Here is a 15,618-nt window from a genome sequence, read left to right as displayed (position 1 = left end):
AAATCTAGGTGTTGGACGCTTGTCAAGATGCATTTGTGCGTGAGCATTTTGAACGGGAGTTTGAGCAGCGCTCGATTGAAAACTCGGAGGTCCAAGATTGGCCGTAAGCCGCTGCCTTTCTTGGGTACAATGAAGGGCTGTAGAAACCTTTCTTCATTTCGGTTGGAGGGACAGGCTCTATCGCGTCTTTGAGTAAGAGAGTAGCGATCTCCACGCGCAGAAATTTGGCATGTTGGCCGTGCACTGCGGTAAAGCGGGCACCCGTGAAGGGGGGCGGGGGCCTGGCAAACTGAATTGCGTAACCGAGTCGGATGGTCCGGGCCAGCCAGCGAGACGGGTTGGGAAGTGAAAGCCACGCATCCAATCTCCGTGCTAGGGGCACCAAAGGGACGGTTATTTTTGACGTACCCGGCGGGGCATTGCAGCGGGGTGGAGCAGGTAGTACGCCGTCGGGAGGCGCGGACGCGTCCCGAGGCTCTGGTGCTGAGAAAAGACTCAAAGCACTTACCTTGCTCCGGACATCCGGCAGGGGGCGGGTTGGTGACTGAGGAGGAGGTCCTTTAGTGGCATCCTCTGGACTCATCAGAACCGGCCGGCCGGGGAACAGTCGTGGGGCTGAAGGCGGACCTGGGGCCGCGTTCAGCGTGCCGGGACTGTTGAGGCCTGGCGGCAGAGTGCCGTGAGAACGGCATTTGTGGGCCAGGTGACCCAGAGATTCTCCTCCTGGCCCTCCACCGGGGAACGGAGTGGTCTTACCAGCTCCGGAGCTAACGTCTCAGTCTCTGGGTCGGTCATCTCAGGAGCGCCTGGGAGCCTTCCGGGTCCTCGAGGGGGTCCGTGAGATGAGGGGGCGTCCATCTTCTGCGGGGAGCTCGACGCCAGGGCGGACAGCTGGGCCCATGTTTGTTGAGGCGGAGCACCGCTTTTCTTTCTTTCTTGAAAGTCGCAGGAGGACGCCCTCGGCGAGCAGACAGGGCATGGCCCCTGGCGGCACGTTTGCGGCAGGGCAGGATGTGTGAAATAGCCTCCATCTGTTTCTTCACCACTGAGGGCTGCTGGGTAGAGTCGTCAGGTGGTGTCGCCGAATGGACGGAGCTGGGAGACGGGAGCGTTTGAGAAAGCGCGCTTTGTCTACCTCCTCTACTGCGACCAGGTCCAGTCCATGTGTTGAGTTTCCGGACCACAAGAGGGGGGGCCATCGCGTGTTCGAGTGCAGTTCCTGCAGCACGTCAAGAACAGGACTACCCAAGTGCACATTTTTGGAGCCTTGACCCGGTGGACTGCAGGGGGGCCATGGCGTGCAGGGGAGTGGTCTGGGACAGCTCTACCGCCCGAGGGTAGTGAGGCGGAGGAGCGAGGAAGCTTGGCTTGCTCAGCTCGTCATGCACGTCGGGAAGAAAGGAACTGGGGGTGGGCGCGGCTGTGGCGGCGCACATGCCCGTGGAACCAAACAAGTAGCCGTGAGGGGAGGGGGCGGGATTTTCGGTCCAACCTCGCTTCGCTGTACCCAGGGGAAGCATATCGGACCTCTGTGCATCAGGCTCAGACTGGGCGCGCAGACCCGAAGGTGGCAGCGCAGACGAGTCATCAGCATCAGACGCCGCTGTAACGCTCTCCGATGCAGCGGTGATTATCGTCATCCAATCCCGGGAGCTCAAGGGACCGGCAGGCCGGCCGTGAAGCGGGCCGCACTCATCCCGAGCAGATGCTGGGGAGGCGGGTGGTTCGCGGGGGGGGGTACCCGGCGAACACAGCCCGTCTTTATCCCCAAATCACCTTCATCGCCCGCGGCACCTGCCCCAATCCCGTGGGAAAGAGGCGAGGCGCGGGGGGCGGCTGAAGTGGCTTTCTCTCATGACAAAAGAAAGCCTATGACCGCAATGCTGCAACAGCTATGTTCTCGCACTGAGAACATAACCTTACTGGAGAGAAAATGCTCATCCCGAGCTCGGACGGAAGCCAGCAAGCGTACCGGGGAGGCGGGAGGCTCGCGGGGGGGTACCCGGCGAACACAGCCCGTCTTTATCCCCAAATCACCTTCATCGCCCGCAGCGCCTGCCCCAATCCCGTGGGAAAGAGGCGAGGCGCGGGGGGCGACTGAAGTGGCTTTCTCTCACTACAAGAAAAAGCCTATGACCGCAATGCTGTCATGGCTATGTTCTCGCACTGAAAACATAGACCATTCATAAAAACGCTGCCTGCGTGTAATCGCAACCCAGGTACGCCAGGCAGTTTTTATGACCTTAGGAGGTGGGGAGAAATCGACCGCATCGGGAAACTACACAGAGGCGGAAACACGTCTTTAAAAAGACGCGTCCTGAAAAGGACGTTCAACACCGCTGTGTATTGCTCTTTTAGAGAAAATCACTCTCTTAAACAACTCTCTTAGAGTTGGGTTTCTGCACTGTCGAAGCGCCCAGGGGCAATTGCACTGCCGTGGAAGAAGGAGAAATCGCCGCTGTAATGCGCCCTCAATCCAACAGCATGCAGAGCGTCAGAGGAATACAGGAACTGGTATGATCTCACGCGAACAGCATGCACAACCATCGGCTCCGAAGAAAATTTCTGAATGAACTCTAGTATTTGCCTCGCCTTTATACCCATATGTCCAGGGGCGGGGTATGCAAATACTGACTGCCAACTTCTCATTGGCCTTTTTTCAATGGATCAGAGGCATATTCGGCGCTCAAGAGAGACCCCTAGTGTCGCTTCTCCGATACAACGTGGAGAGAGCGACAGAAGGAGAACTTGTGTTTCCATTGCTTCAATCACACTAATTGTGAAACCCATATGTTCACATGTGGCGAATGTCTGGAGTCAGCCAATGTTAAATTGGGCCTGTGATATAAGACTGATCCCTTTAGGCCACAAAGTCTAATCAAATGGCAGGGTGATTTCAGAGGAAGGGTTACATAAACAGGGTCCCCCCACAGTCCTCCTCCAGGCAGAAACTGCGAGACACCTGAACAAACAATGAGTCTAGATGGTCCAAGATAATTTGGGGGGGAAGTCTACAGACAAAGTCGGGATTTAAGCAAAAAGATGTAGTGAAGCTAGTAGGTGAAAAATCGAAATTGATATCCAGACCCCTGATATTCCTTGTTGACAATCTGCAAGTTCAGATTGTAATGCTTGAAGAACTAAGGTTTTAAAGGAATATCTAGGGCCAAATACAACCAGAATATAATTTGGATTCATCCCCCCAGTTTGTAAAAATGAACAGAAAACACAAATGGATGCACTTACAGAGGAAGCCTAGCGTGCAATTGGACCAGAAGCTCAGAAATTTGAAGTTTGTACTTTTGGTAAAGCTTTGACATTTTGAGTACAGCACCATTTGAGGTGGTACTACTTTTCCTGTGGATGAACTTCTGGTTATGCATTACCAACATAATTGCTGTAGGTAAAGTTTGCTTCATATTAAAAGTGCTTTATGGACAGTTATGTTATGTCCTTTCCTGGTGTTCTCATGCAAATACCTTTTGAAAGTAATCTGGTTTACTATTTTGACTGGTTGTTACATGATATAAAAGATTGGATATATCTTTGCACAGACAAGGTTGGTAAACAACTCTTTCACACAAGTCTCATTCTAACATGTGTAGATATCAGCCTGATCTCATGAAATTGACATGACAATGGAAGCATGTTTACAAACCTAAATTACATGCTCCATTACAGGTTTTACTGCAGTTTCCAAGTTAAATGTCCAGCAGGGGGCACCAAACGTGAGTGAAATTATGTTCTAATCAGACGAGATTTTTAGGGTGAATATTAGATGGATTTTTGAATGAGTAAAACGTACCTTCCTTACATAAAACTTTAACCTAAACTTAAATGAGAGGCAAAAAAACCTTCTTTATCCTAAATCAACACCTAAACTTAACCACTAGCATTTTAAAAGCAAATTTGACATTAAAAGTAAATTTACTGATGCAACCACATAATTTAAAGTCACTTCTATAAAATTTTGCTTCCCATTCACTTCATTTCGAGTGTCTTTGGATGGGCTCAAGTCCAAAGTCCAGCATTCTTTCAAGTTGCAATCATGGTGGAATAAGTGTGTAATAGTAGGTAGGTCTATAATACAAGCGTTACATGTAATTTTTTCAAATTATGCGTTAGAGTAAAAGTGTTTTGATATAATTACATAGCAGGGTGTAAGTAAAGTAGGTAAACGAGCAAATAAATGTGTTTATAAAGTCATTATCAGCTGTTGCATTCATGATTTGTGTGAAAGCGAATGAAATGCAGAGTTGTTGTAGCGCTTCTACTGTTCATTTCACCAAGAAACTGCTGCAAAATATAGAAATACGCACGTAAAACTCAGTTTGCAAAAATGTAGTTATAGTAATGTTCATTCTGTGAGAGAAGGTTTGTAAAAGTTATTGAAATTTTATATTATTTATTCAAATGCCTCTTAGGCTTCCAACTTTTTTACAAACTTAGCAAAGAGGCAAAATTATTTGTTGTGGTTATCGACAGCAATCCACAAATCCCATAATGTTCATTTAACTTGGTTTGGCCACAGTATAGCTCTACAACATAAACTTAATGAAACATGCTCATGGCCAAGAAAAATCTTCTCTTTGTTAATGTAGAAATTATATTAATGTGAATAAACTCTTTGATTAACCATCTGCTTTTGATTAAGAAGGAAATTAATGTTCTGAAGGTTCAAACCTTTGGTTCCTTTGACAGGGGTTTGGTGAGCAGGGATCGATGCTTCTGCAGGACCCAAAAACAAAATGATCGTCTCGGAAGCCGACACAGCGTGCAACACAAGCACTGGGGTATGTGCGTCCATTACGTGCACAAACAGGCACAAAATGATCAGCACAGCCGCAAGGAAGCCCTGATGGGGAGTGAAAAAAGAATAATATGTACGAAAAGGCGTCAATATTCAATATGATTTTTATGACTAGAAATATGTCATTTGTTACAAACGTGATACATTATGTCCCATTTTGAGTGATGCCATACATAAAATAGGTACTGTAAAAGGGTATGGCATAAAATACTCTTGAGAAGTTGACATGTGCTGGGGTGTGACATGCTATGCTCCATCTAAAACAATTTTAAACAGCATTTTTCTTTTTATCCAACTTTACTTGTATAGCACTTGACACAATAAAAATGGTTTCAAAGCAACGTTAACAAGAAAACCATATCTTAATGACTAAATGCCCCCTTTAGCATGCAAAAAGTGACTCATGCATCATTTATGACCTCAGATTGATTACATAGAGACAACATATTATATTTGTTCTTTGTCACACCGCAGAACTACTTTATAAAAAAGTGAAGGCAAAAGGTGTTTAAAAATTTTGAAAAACGGAAACATTCATACTTTATACATTTTAACCAAAATGTTGATAAAAGGAAAAGGTCAATGTATATGTCATGCGTCAACTACCTAAAAACAAACTTAAACACACACCTGTGAATAGGCGTCGATCCTCATTAGAGCTGTCTGACCTGAGACACTGGCGAGCAGAGCAGATGGTTTCTCCAGCGAAGCAGGAACAGGGGTGGCAGTCTACCCGGAAGGACGTACCATGATCTGCACAGTAAAATCATTACATCACATTTATTAGTCAAATGCTAATTGGATAGCTCATTCACATTAGGATATTTACTCTACCATTGTGATATGACTTAGGAACTGTAAAAATCCTTGTGAAATTAGTATATCTTCCGTATTTAGCACATTCAAAGCGGGCCTAATCCAGATTGCTTGACACAACTCTAAAAAAAAAAGAGCACATCTGTCTAAAATAAGCCCTAGATGGCCGACCCCTTTAGAATTGGAGCAAAAATAAACATAGACATAATGGTTTTTATACTGTACAAACTATATATTCTATCTCCTACCCCTACCCCTACCCCTAAACCTAACCCTCACAGAATTTGCATTTGCAGAATTTTCTGCATTTTTAAATTTTCAAAAAACATAATTTTGTATGATTTATAAGCTGTTTTCCTCATGGGGACCGACAAAATGTCCCCACAAGGTCAAACATTTAGGGTTTTACTATCCTTATGGGGAAAGTTGGTCCACACAAAGTGACACACGTACACACACACACGAACACACACACACGCACACAAACACACACGCACACACACACACACACACTAGGGCTGTCAATTTAATGAGTAATTCAGTGAGATTAATTTTATAAAAAATAACGTGTTAAAAAATTTAAGCAATTAATCGCAATGCCCCGGGCGCAATACAGGTGAAGAAAACAACCCTTCAGCAGACAGCACAACACAAACATGAGTTATGTTCTTGCGTTCAAAACAGGGCTGGACTGGAAGAGAAATCGGCCTGGGATTTTACATGGCAACTAGCACAAAACCTTTCTGCATATCACGGCACCGTTTTGTGGTCCGTTCTGCATAACGCGGCGGCTCATTTTAGCTTATCGTGGGCCATTTGGCCCGTTTCGCGGCCGACACACCGGCCCGCTCAGTTATCCCGATGGCTAATCCGCCCCTGATTGGCCACAAAGTGCGTTGGCCCACCGGGAAAATGCCCGGTATGCCAGATTACCAGTCCAGCCCTGGTTCAAAACACTTGATGGAGTGCAAATTCAAACTAAGGGATCTCAAGATGTGTTCTAAGTATTAAACTATATTTAACTTGACACAGTGACCTAAACATTTTATGTTTATGACGCAACACACCCGAGACGCTACACAAGCATGTCTGACGCAGGTGTAGATTGATGGGCTCTTAAACAAGCCCTCATAAAAAATCTCCAACTGATTGACAAATTCACTTGTGAAATGGATTGCTGTGAACTGTGTGTCAATGATTGACTTATTATCAATAATATGGTTGTAAACAATACATTGTATTCTAAAGCAGCTTTTTGTATTGTCTTATCAATGATGAACTCTTCTGCTACAAGAATGTAATACATTTTAATTATCTGAATATTTTTTTATTTTATATATATATATATAAATCTTTTGATCTAAAAGCTTATGCTTAAATGTTTGAAATTAGCTTTGTAGACAAAAATATAATTGTGCAATCATATTAATTTATTTCATTATAAAAACTAATATTTAATTAAAATAAAAAAAGATTTTGGAATGGATGACTTGGACCAAATAATAAAGAAAAGCAGCCAATAAGTGCCCAACATATAGATGGGAACTCCTTCAATACTGTTTAAAAAGCATCCAAGGGTGAAACCTCAAGAAGTTGGTTGAGAAAATGTCAAGAGTTCATGTCTGCAAATTCTAGGCAAAGGGTGACTACTTTGAAGATGATAAAATATAACACAGTTTTGATTTATTTGGATTTTGATTAGTCACAACATAATTCCTATAGTTCCATTAATTCCATAGTTTTGATGACTTTACTATTATTCTAAAATGTGAAGAAAAGAATTATAAGAATAAGTGTTTCAAAACCTTTGACCAGAAGTGTGTGTGTGTGTGAGATTATTCTATTGAGAGTTTAGGTTTGATATTATTTATGCAGCAACGAACCAATAGGTGGCAGTGTCCACATTAAACATGACAGTCCACAGCTATTACATTTCTAAGGATGATGTCTAATTACATGTAATTTGACTGAGTTTGTGTTGAAAAATTAGACTCATACTTAAATTTTATTTGCAACATTTTTAGCTGGATATAAAAACAAAGGAAGTAAATTCTTCTTTTACACTTCTTGTTCAATCGAGTGTATCAATCTTTTCTGCAATATTCTAGCAGATGCATCACAGATATGGGGGCAATGAATAGAACGAGACATAACAAAAAACAGATTTCTTTTGTAGGTAATTCATTTAATGCAATCAATAGAAATGTGCAAGACTTCAAAGTTTTAATTGAGGTAATTATTTAATTTAACGATAACAAACAGCCCCATTTTCCTTTTATTTTTACAACAAGTAAAATTTTATGCAACAGCTGTTGGAAATGTATAAAACCTTTTGGCAGAAATTAGCTTTGCAACTTAACAACTTGGAAATAATATTGTATTGTATTGAAGCACACAAGGTTCTTACTTTTTCTTTGTCCTCCAATCAAACAGGTCTTGGTGGTGTCAAAGCATGGCATTTCGGCACAGTTCTCCAGACGGCCACTTTGACCGCAGGTGCAAACTTCAAAGCAGCCCACCTCCACGTTCCGAGTGGGCACTTGGATACGGGCATCCATAGGGACGAGAAACTCAGAAGCTTCTCCTAGTTTACACCCTAGAAGACATGAAAAATAGCCTTGAGAAATTTGCAGTGCAGTTTGTATATATTGTAACGATATAATAATTCTGTACGGTACTTGTTATTCTCTGGCAGTGTTCGAATAGCATACTTCTACTTTTTCTGCAGCCTATAGTATGGTCACTATGCATAGTGTGCACATTTTTCAAAATCAACTTCTTTACACTGATCAGCCACAACATTAAAACCACCTGCCTAATATTATGTAGGTTCCCCTTGTGCTGCCAAAACTGCACCAACCTGCATCTCAGAATAGCAATCTGAGATGGTATTCTTCTCACTACAATTTTACAGAGTGGTTATCTGAGTTACCATAGACTTTGTAAGTTTGAACCAGTCTGGCCATTCTCTGTTGACCTCTCTCATCAACTAGGCATTTCCATCTGCAGAACTGCCCCTCACTGGATGTTTTTAGTTTTTGGCACCATTCTGAGTAAATTTTAGAGACAGTTGTGTGTGAAAATCTCAGGAGATCAGCAGTTATAGAAATACTCAAACCAGCACATCTGGTGAGAAGAAGAGTATATCAGAATGCTTTTCTGAGATGTGGGTTGGTGCTGTTTTGGCGGCACAAGGGGGACCTACACAATATTAAGCATGTGGTTTTAATGTTGTGGCTAATCGGTGTATATATGAGATGATAAAAGGATGCTGAAACAAAATGATCTGAAATGTAGGTGGCGCTCTAATGCATTTTAGCACTCACTGTTGTGCTCTTCCATAGACATTCATTCTAATTTTCAGTTCAAGCACTGAAAAAAACCCTCATTGTTTCATTGAATATCTTGGCCACTGAGTGGACTAGAACAGTGGTTCTCAACCTTTTTGACTCCAAGGCCCCCCATTGTCGGATAAAAATATTCGAAGGCCCCCCATGTATGCAATTAGATATTTATATTATAAGATATAACTATTATAAGATATTTCCTTAAAACTTGTGATTCCAGAAATGTCTAGGACTGTAAATCCTTTATAAAAAGCAAGCTGTTGAAGGGAGTTTTTACATATTTGGCATTTTCAGTAAGCTGAATTATAATAATTATATAAAAATAATAATAATCTATCATATTTTAAATTAAAATAAAAACAATTTAAAAAGATCTTGAGGCCCCCTGGAAGTGTGATGAGGCCCCCTAGTGGGTCCCGACCCCCTGGTTGAGAACCACTGGACTAGAAGCTCAATCTAAATGTCATTAGAAAGCTAAAGCGATGATATAACATTTTATCATCAATAGTCAAAAACATATTTTCTGATGATTTATTTTGCATGCTTTTCCTTCTTGATGACATATTTTGTTCTGGACATCCAAGATTTAACATGGGATTATTAAGCCAAGCAAGCTCACAGACAAGTAAAGAATGGCTCATTTTTTAGAAAACTGCCTAAGGTAAAAGCAGATATAAAGCTTTAAGCTATTTGGGGCTTACAGCAGCAGTTATCGGAGCATAAAAGAGACATTTGTATTTGATGACTTACAAAAATCATATATAACTTTGTGATTCTTTTGAAAATCTTTCAAACTGTGGTATAAACTGTACAATCACACACATGAAAGTGATAGCGTTCATTTGATATTTGACTTCATTTAAGTGCTATATAAAGGACTTTTATTTTTATATGAATATTTCTACCCCATTACCTCAAAGGGGTGCAAATTTTCAACGCAAAGGTTGTGAGGTCTTAATTTGTTATTTTAAGTAACATAAATGTATAAGTTTATCCCTGAAAAGTTCAAATTCTAAGCTTTCAAATGATCCCACATATGCCTGACATTATGTTTTAAGTGTAAACATTTTTCGCAATCATATAGTTTAAGAAGTTAACCATTGTGGATGTGCAATGTGATGAGGTCATGTGTCTTTGTAGCATACTACCATTTGAAACATTTATAATTGCATATTTTGCATACTGTTCAGATACTGTTTACAACCAGGAAGTACACTGTACATACTGTGCAGAAATCAGTATCCTAATATTCCATTTCAAACACATCTTAATGTTGTCTGAGGGAAATTTTACATACTTTATAGTATTTTTCTTTCATAACAAGCTATAAGTGAACAAGTCGAGATGTTTTCTGATAACATTTCTACAGTCCTATAACTAAAAATATATATTCAGTGACTATAATACCAGGTACACAGAAGTATGGCAGGCAGTCTTGTCCTGGGTGGCAGCCTTTCCTGTTCACTTCACAAAGATGGTTGCTTGGACATGGATTAGGGTTGCAGGGATGGATCACTTCTTCAATAATATTAGCAAAGGGACTGGGGGCTGTGGATACCAGAATGATTCCAACAATAAAACAGTCAACGCAGAGGACATAATCAAACATAAGTCAGAACTTAACCAGGGCTTGGGCCAAAAATGCCTCAGATATTTATAATGTAAGTGCAAATGTGCCTTAGTAAGTAGAGCTCCTTTTTTAAACACTAACATTTCATGTATTCCCAGTATTCCCTGTGTCAGAGGTGAGTGTAGTTGAATGTCTAGCCAGCCAATATACACTGTAATAAGTAAACAAATGTCTGACACATAAAAAATATTTCTGGTGTAATCTGATGTAGTCAGGTGATTAAGTCATATTAAATATTATTATTAAAAATGAATAAATAATAGAAAATAATAACAATAAATATGAATAAAGAATGAGTTAATATTTCTGACACTGGTGCAGCAGAGAACGTTTACTCTACAGACACTCACTGAGGTATCTCTTCAGAGGAATGCACCGCTCTGGATCATCTGTTGGGGACAGAAGGTCACATATCCGCTCTGGAGTCTGTCCTTCAAGAAACCGTTTGCAATCTCCACACTGGGTCAGGATATCTACACAGTCTGACCTGAGGAGACACGAGCAGCACAGTGATGATAAAATTCATGTATCTAAAAGGAAGTTCTTCATTCGCCAGCTGTGCAAATCAAATATCTACAGCTCTCAATTTCTGATTTTGGAACATCATGAAAGGAAATAGGTGGTGTAATTCCTGATTACTAAAACACTTAGTACATGAATATTACATGTACTTTTGTTGTAAACATGACAAAAATCCTTTTTTTTTCTAATGTCAGAGGCGCAGAATGAGGCCAGACCCCTCCTCTGTGTGCCTGCCAACCTTGAAACTTATGTGAGCTTTGGACAGAGGAGATGAAAGCTTGCTTCCTGTTGACTGTATACACCATAAAGAGGCCTCATACTTGGAGGGATATTGCTGTGTTAGAACCAATTTTTCAAGTCTGCTTTCAACTGCCACATGTCCAAATGTGGCATTCTCGAGGGTCCAACATAACTGGTTTGACGTCCTGAGGTGTAATTTCTGATTCGAGCCATTTATTTGTTATTTCTTATTCCCTCACACTGTTAGAAAAATATGTAGTGTTTTGTTAAGCTGCACATTGTAAGATACTTAACTAGCACACACTGTATATGATTGATTTGTTTTTTTAAGTCATCTACAATAATAAGAATAATGAGAAATACATTTGAAATTGCGAGATACACAGATCAGCCACAACATTAATAGCACCTGCCTAATATTGTGTAGGTCCCCCTCGTGCTGCCAAAACTGCACCAACCCGCATCTCTGAATAGCATTCTGAGATGTAATTCTTCTCACCACACTTGTACAGAGTGGTTATCTGAGTTACCATAGACTTTGTCAGTTTGATCCAATTTGGCCATTCTCTGTTGACCTCTCTCATCCACAAGGTGTTTCCATCCACAGAACTGTCACTCACTGGATGTTTTTAGTTTTTGGCACCATTCTGAGTAAATTCTAGAGACTGTTATGCGTGAAAATCCCAGGAGATCAGCAGTTACAGAAATACTCAAACCAGCACATCTGGCACCAACAATCATCCATACGATTATCTATTCAGCCAATCGTGTGGCAGTAGTGTAGTGCATATAATCAGGCAGATATGGGTCAGGAGCTTCAGTTAATGTTCAAATCAACCATCAGAATGGGGAACAAATGTGAGCTCAGTGATTTGGACCATGGCATGATTGTTGGTGCCAGATGGGCTGGTGCATCTTTGTCCCCTTTCACTCTGTCCCGGTTAGATCAAGTTTGTTTTATTCTTTCGAAACATAAAATACTTATTTCAGATTATACAGACTATATCTCTGTAATCTATAAAAACATTACACCAGTGAAATTAAAATTCATGGTCGAAACTGAATATTCTGAACAAACTTTTTCTTTTTCTTTTTGTTCTTAAAAATAAAAATAATAGCCAAATCTACTGTATATTTTCCTTCATTTAATGAACAGGCATTTGCTGTCAGCCATGCTAAACCACGCCCCAATATTGCACGAGAGTGTATGTCAAGACTGCAGAACAGACTTTCTCCAAGAAGAATACCAATACAAATGGCTCAGGATTTATTTGTGCATTAAATTACACATACACATGTTTTCTAAGCAAAGAAACTCATATATTTGTGCATTCTTATGGTGCGTGGATTTGTAAATTGAGCATGAGTGGATCTGTTGCGTGCATGTGTGGACCATTTGCCCGTGTATTCCCATGTGCATCTGTTGATCTGTTGCGTGAATGTGTTCTGGCCACTCTTAATGGTAAACAGTGTGCAACCACAGATGCAGAAGATCCCACTCGTTTATGGGCAGAACCCACAAAGCTTTCGTATTCTGTTTTGTGGTGAAATATAGAAATACTCTTTATTACCCTAACAAATGTAGCCTGTCTGAATGGGAACGCCGTTCCCCCACGAAATTCACTACGTGAATTTTGTTCCCCCGTGTTCTCCCCAATGTCCAGCCCTGACTGTCTTAAAAATTAGATTTATTTCTTATAAATGTGACTATTTGTAATTGCGACTTCCTCATAATTACAACTTTACATGTCGCAATTGTGAATTTATATCTCGCAATTGCAACTTTGTTTCTCATAATTCTGACTTTATTTCTCACAGTTGCAACTTTTTGTCTTACAATTGTGACATTATATCTCGCAACTGCAACCTTAGTGTATATCTCACAATTGTGACTTTATATCAATTACGAGAAAAATAATTGCAGTTGTGAGAAATAAAGTTACAATTGCGAGATATATTTGCAATAGCGAAAAATATAAAATATATAAGTTATAATTGTGAGAAGTAAAGATACAATTTAAAAATGCAATTTAGAGAAAAAGTCAAAAACTGTAATTATGAGAAATAAAGTTGCAATTGCAAGAAATAAAATTTGCAACCACAAAAAATAGTCACAGTTCTTCAGTTTGAGATATAAAGTCGCAATAACGAAAATAAATAATTGTGAGAAATAAAGTTAAGATATAAAGTCGCAATTTAGGGAGTCACAATTGTGAGATGTAAAGCTGCAGTTTTTACAAGTCACAATTATGAGAAATAAAGTCATAGTTACATATAAAGTCGCAGCAACGTATAAATTAAAAATTGCTAGAACATTTTTACTTTGAGACAACTGCGACTTCATTTCTCATAATTGTAACTGTTTCTCAAAATTGTGGCTTAATATCACAATGTTATTTCTCACAATTATAACTTTATTTTTTTGTTATTGCGACTTTATATCTCGAACTGAAGAACTGTGACTATTTTTTGTAGTTGCAAATACATTTTTGGTGCTTTTGTGACACTTAAATGTCGACTAGCGTGCTCTTCAGGACTCATACGTTCATTTGAGCTACAACTCAATTTCATAACATTCAAACACGCTGACAAATGTAGTTGATTATGTAATACAAATGTTAGAATATATCATGCCCTATAGTAAAATGGTTTAGATATCATAATTTTGCCATGTTGCACACACAATGCTATCTTAAGTGTTTATGAACTGATAATCTATCCTTTTACTTGCGATTTGTGTGAAAGTCTTTGTTGTTTTAGTGCCTCTAGTGTTAATTTCACCAGGAATTTGCCGAAATAGCATATAGGGGCTGTCAGACTCCATAAAGTGCAAACAAATATTCCTATTCCTTTATCTCCACTAATTATCTCTGGCAAAAATTAAAGGAATTTTTTAAGAGTTTTTAGGTAAATCAGAACCAGTAAATGGATGACCATACACAACATCCTGACCGGCATGCGCTTTCTTCCTAAAACATAAACATTTAAGCCTGCTCGATCAGGACACGGAGGGCCAAAATCTTGTGTGACAGTTTCAAGCTTGACTGATGCATCCTGGGTCGCACCCTGCCATCACTCATAGTCACAGGCCTTTATTCTTAGTGTCTGGAGTCACTGTGTTACTTGTCAGAGAGGAAGACAGGATCATTCTTGAACATTCTCCTGCAGAGTTGCGTGAGGAGGACTAATCCCCACAATACAAGAGTTTAGATCTATTCCGAACAGAATGCCACTGAATGTGAATGGGCCGTGTGTAAGCACAGGTGCAATATATGTAAGCAAAACAGCCACTGGCTCTGTGTGATGTCTATGAAGTAGGCCATGAGGTGAAACCTTGCACAGGGCTGTTTTGACTAGATTTCTGACAAGTATTTTTCAAAATGCTTCTAGTGTTTTGAGAAGATTTATGCACTGAATACAGGTAGTCAAGGATTTATAATGTACACAGTAAAGCTGAATAGATTTTAGAACTAAAAGACCAGACAGATAATTCTATTTCATGTTTAACTGGCTACAAAATATATATATGTTAGCTTTGTTCTAAAGCAACATGCTGGTTTAGAACTCCCTATCACATGACAACCTGCAATTAACTGGATATGTTTAATAGTTACTGTATTAAAGAAGGTTAAGTACTGTGACAGAACACACACTCACTCAAAAATGAATAAAACAGGGCATGTAGCATAAACTACTAACAGATCATTTGTGGAAAAAAGGGTGAATTATAAGACATGTTGCTTCTAGAAGGTTCTCAGTCAGAAGCATCAAAAAATTTTTGGGTGAATCTCACATAACCTGTCAAGAACATTTCTGGGTCAAATTTCACCTCAAAATCTAAAGAAAAGTAATTTCACATTTAGCCTATTTTGATGTTAATTCAGATTTATTTCCTTCATGTGTTTTTTGCATTATGGCACTATTTTCATGACAATTAAGGGTATTTTCATACCACAATTCTCATTATTGTAAAGCTAATTAATAATAATAATAATAATAATAATATATTATTTATTATAAAGTATATTTATACATAATATAACTATTTCCTGTACTGCCTTTAATTTATGCTGCATTAAAAAAGTAAGTAATTTTTTCTGACATACAGTAGTCTATAATACAGTAATGAGAATCTAAATGGTCTTAATTCAGAATAAAATATGAATAGTCTTAAAAGGGTTAAAATTGTTTATGCAAAATATACTGTAAAAAAAAAAAATCTGTTCTAACTTCCAAGGGACTGAGCCGTTGAT

At 39.8% G+C, this 15,618-nt stretch overlaps 1 protein-coding gene across 1 annotated transcript in view; it reads right to left on the bottom strand.

Annotated features, from left to right (window-relative positions):
* Positions 1-15,618, bottom strand: part of LOC127634586 (reversion-inducing cysteine-rich protein with Kazal motifs-like) — an 89,883-nt gene that overhangs the window by 13,050 nt on the left and 61,215 nt on the right. The window contains exons 12-16 of the mRNA XM_052114202.1: positions 10,954-11,090; positions 10,381-10,521; positions 8,034-8,222; positions 5,441-5,563; positions 4,684-4,855 (exon numbers count right to left, since the gene is read on the bottom strand). Of these exons, the coding sequence (XP_051970162.1) occupies positions 4,684-4,855; positions 5,441-5,563; positions 8,034-8,222; positions 10,381-10,521; positions 10,954-11,090 (762 nt within the window). The remainder of the gene's footprint in view (positions 1-4,683; positions 4,856-5,440; positions 5,564-8,033; positions 8,223-10,380; positions 10,522-10,953; positions 11,091-15,618) is intronic.

Source organism: Xyrauchen texanus, chromosome 41 (assembly GCF_025860055.1).
Source record: "Xyrauchen texanus isolate HMW12.3.18 chromosome 41, RBS_HiC_50CHRs, whole genome shotgun sequence".
Lineage (NCBI taxonomy): Eukaryota > Metazoa > Chordata > Actinopteri > Cypriniformes > Catostomidae > Xyrauchen > Xyrauchen texanus.
This window is presented reverse-complemented; position numbering and strand designations above follow the sequence as displayed.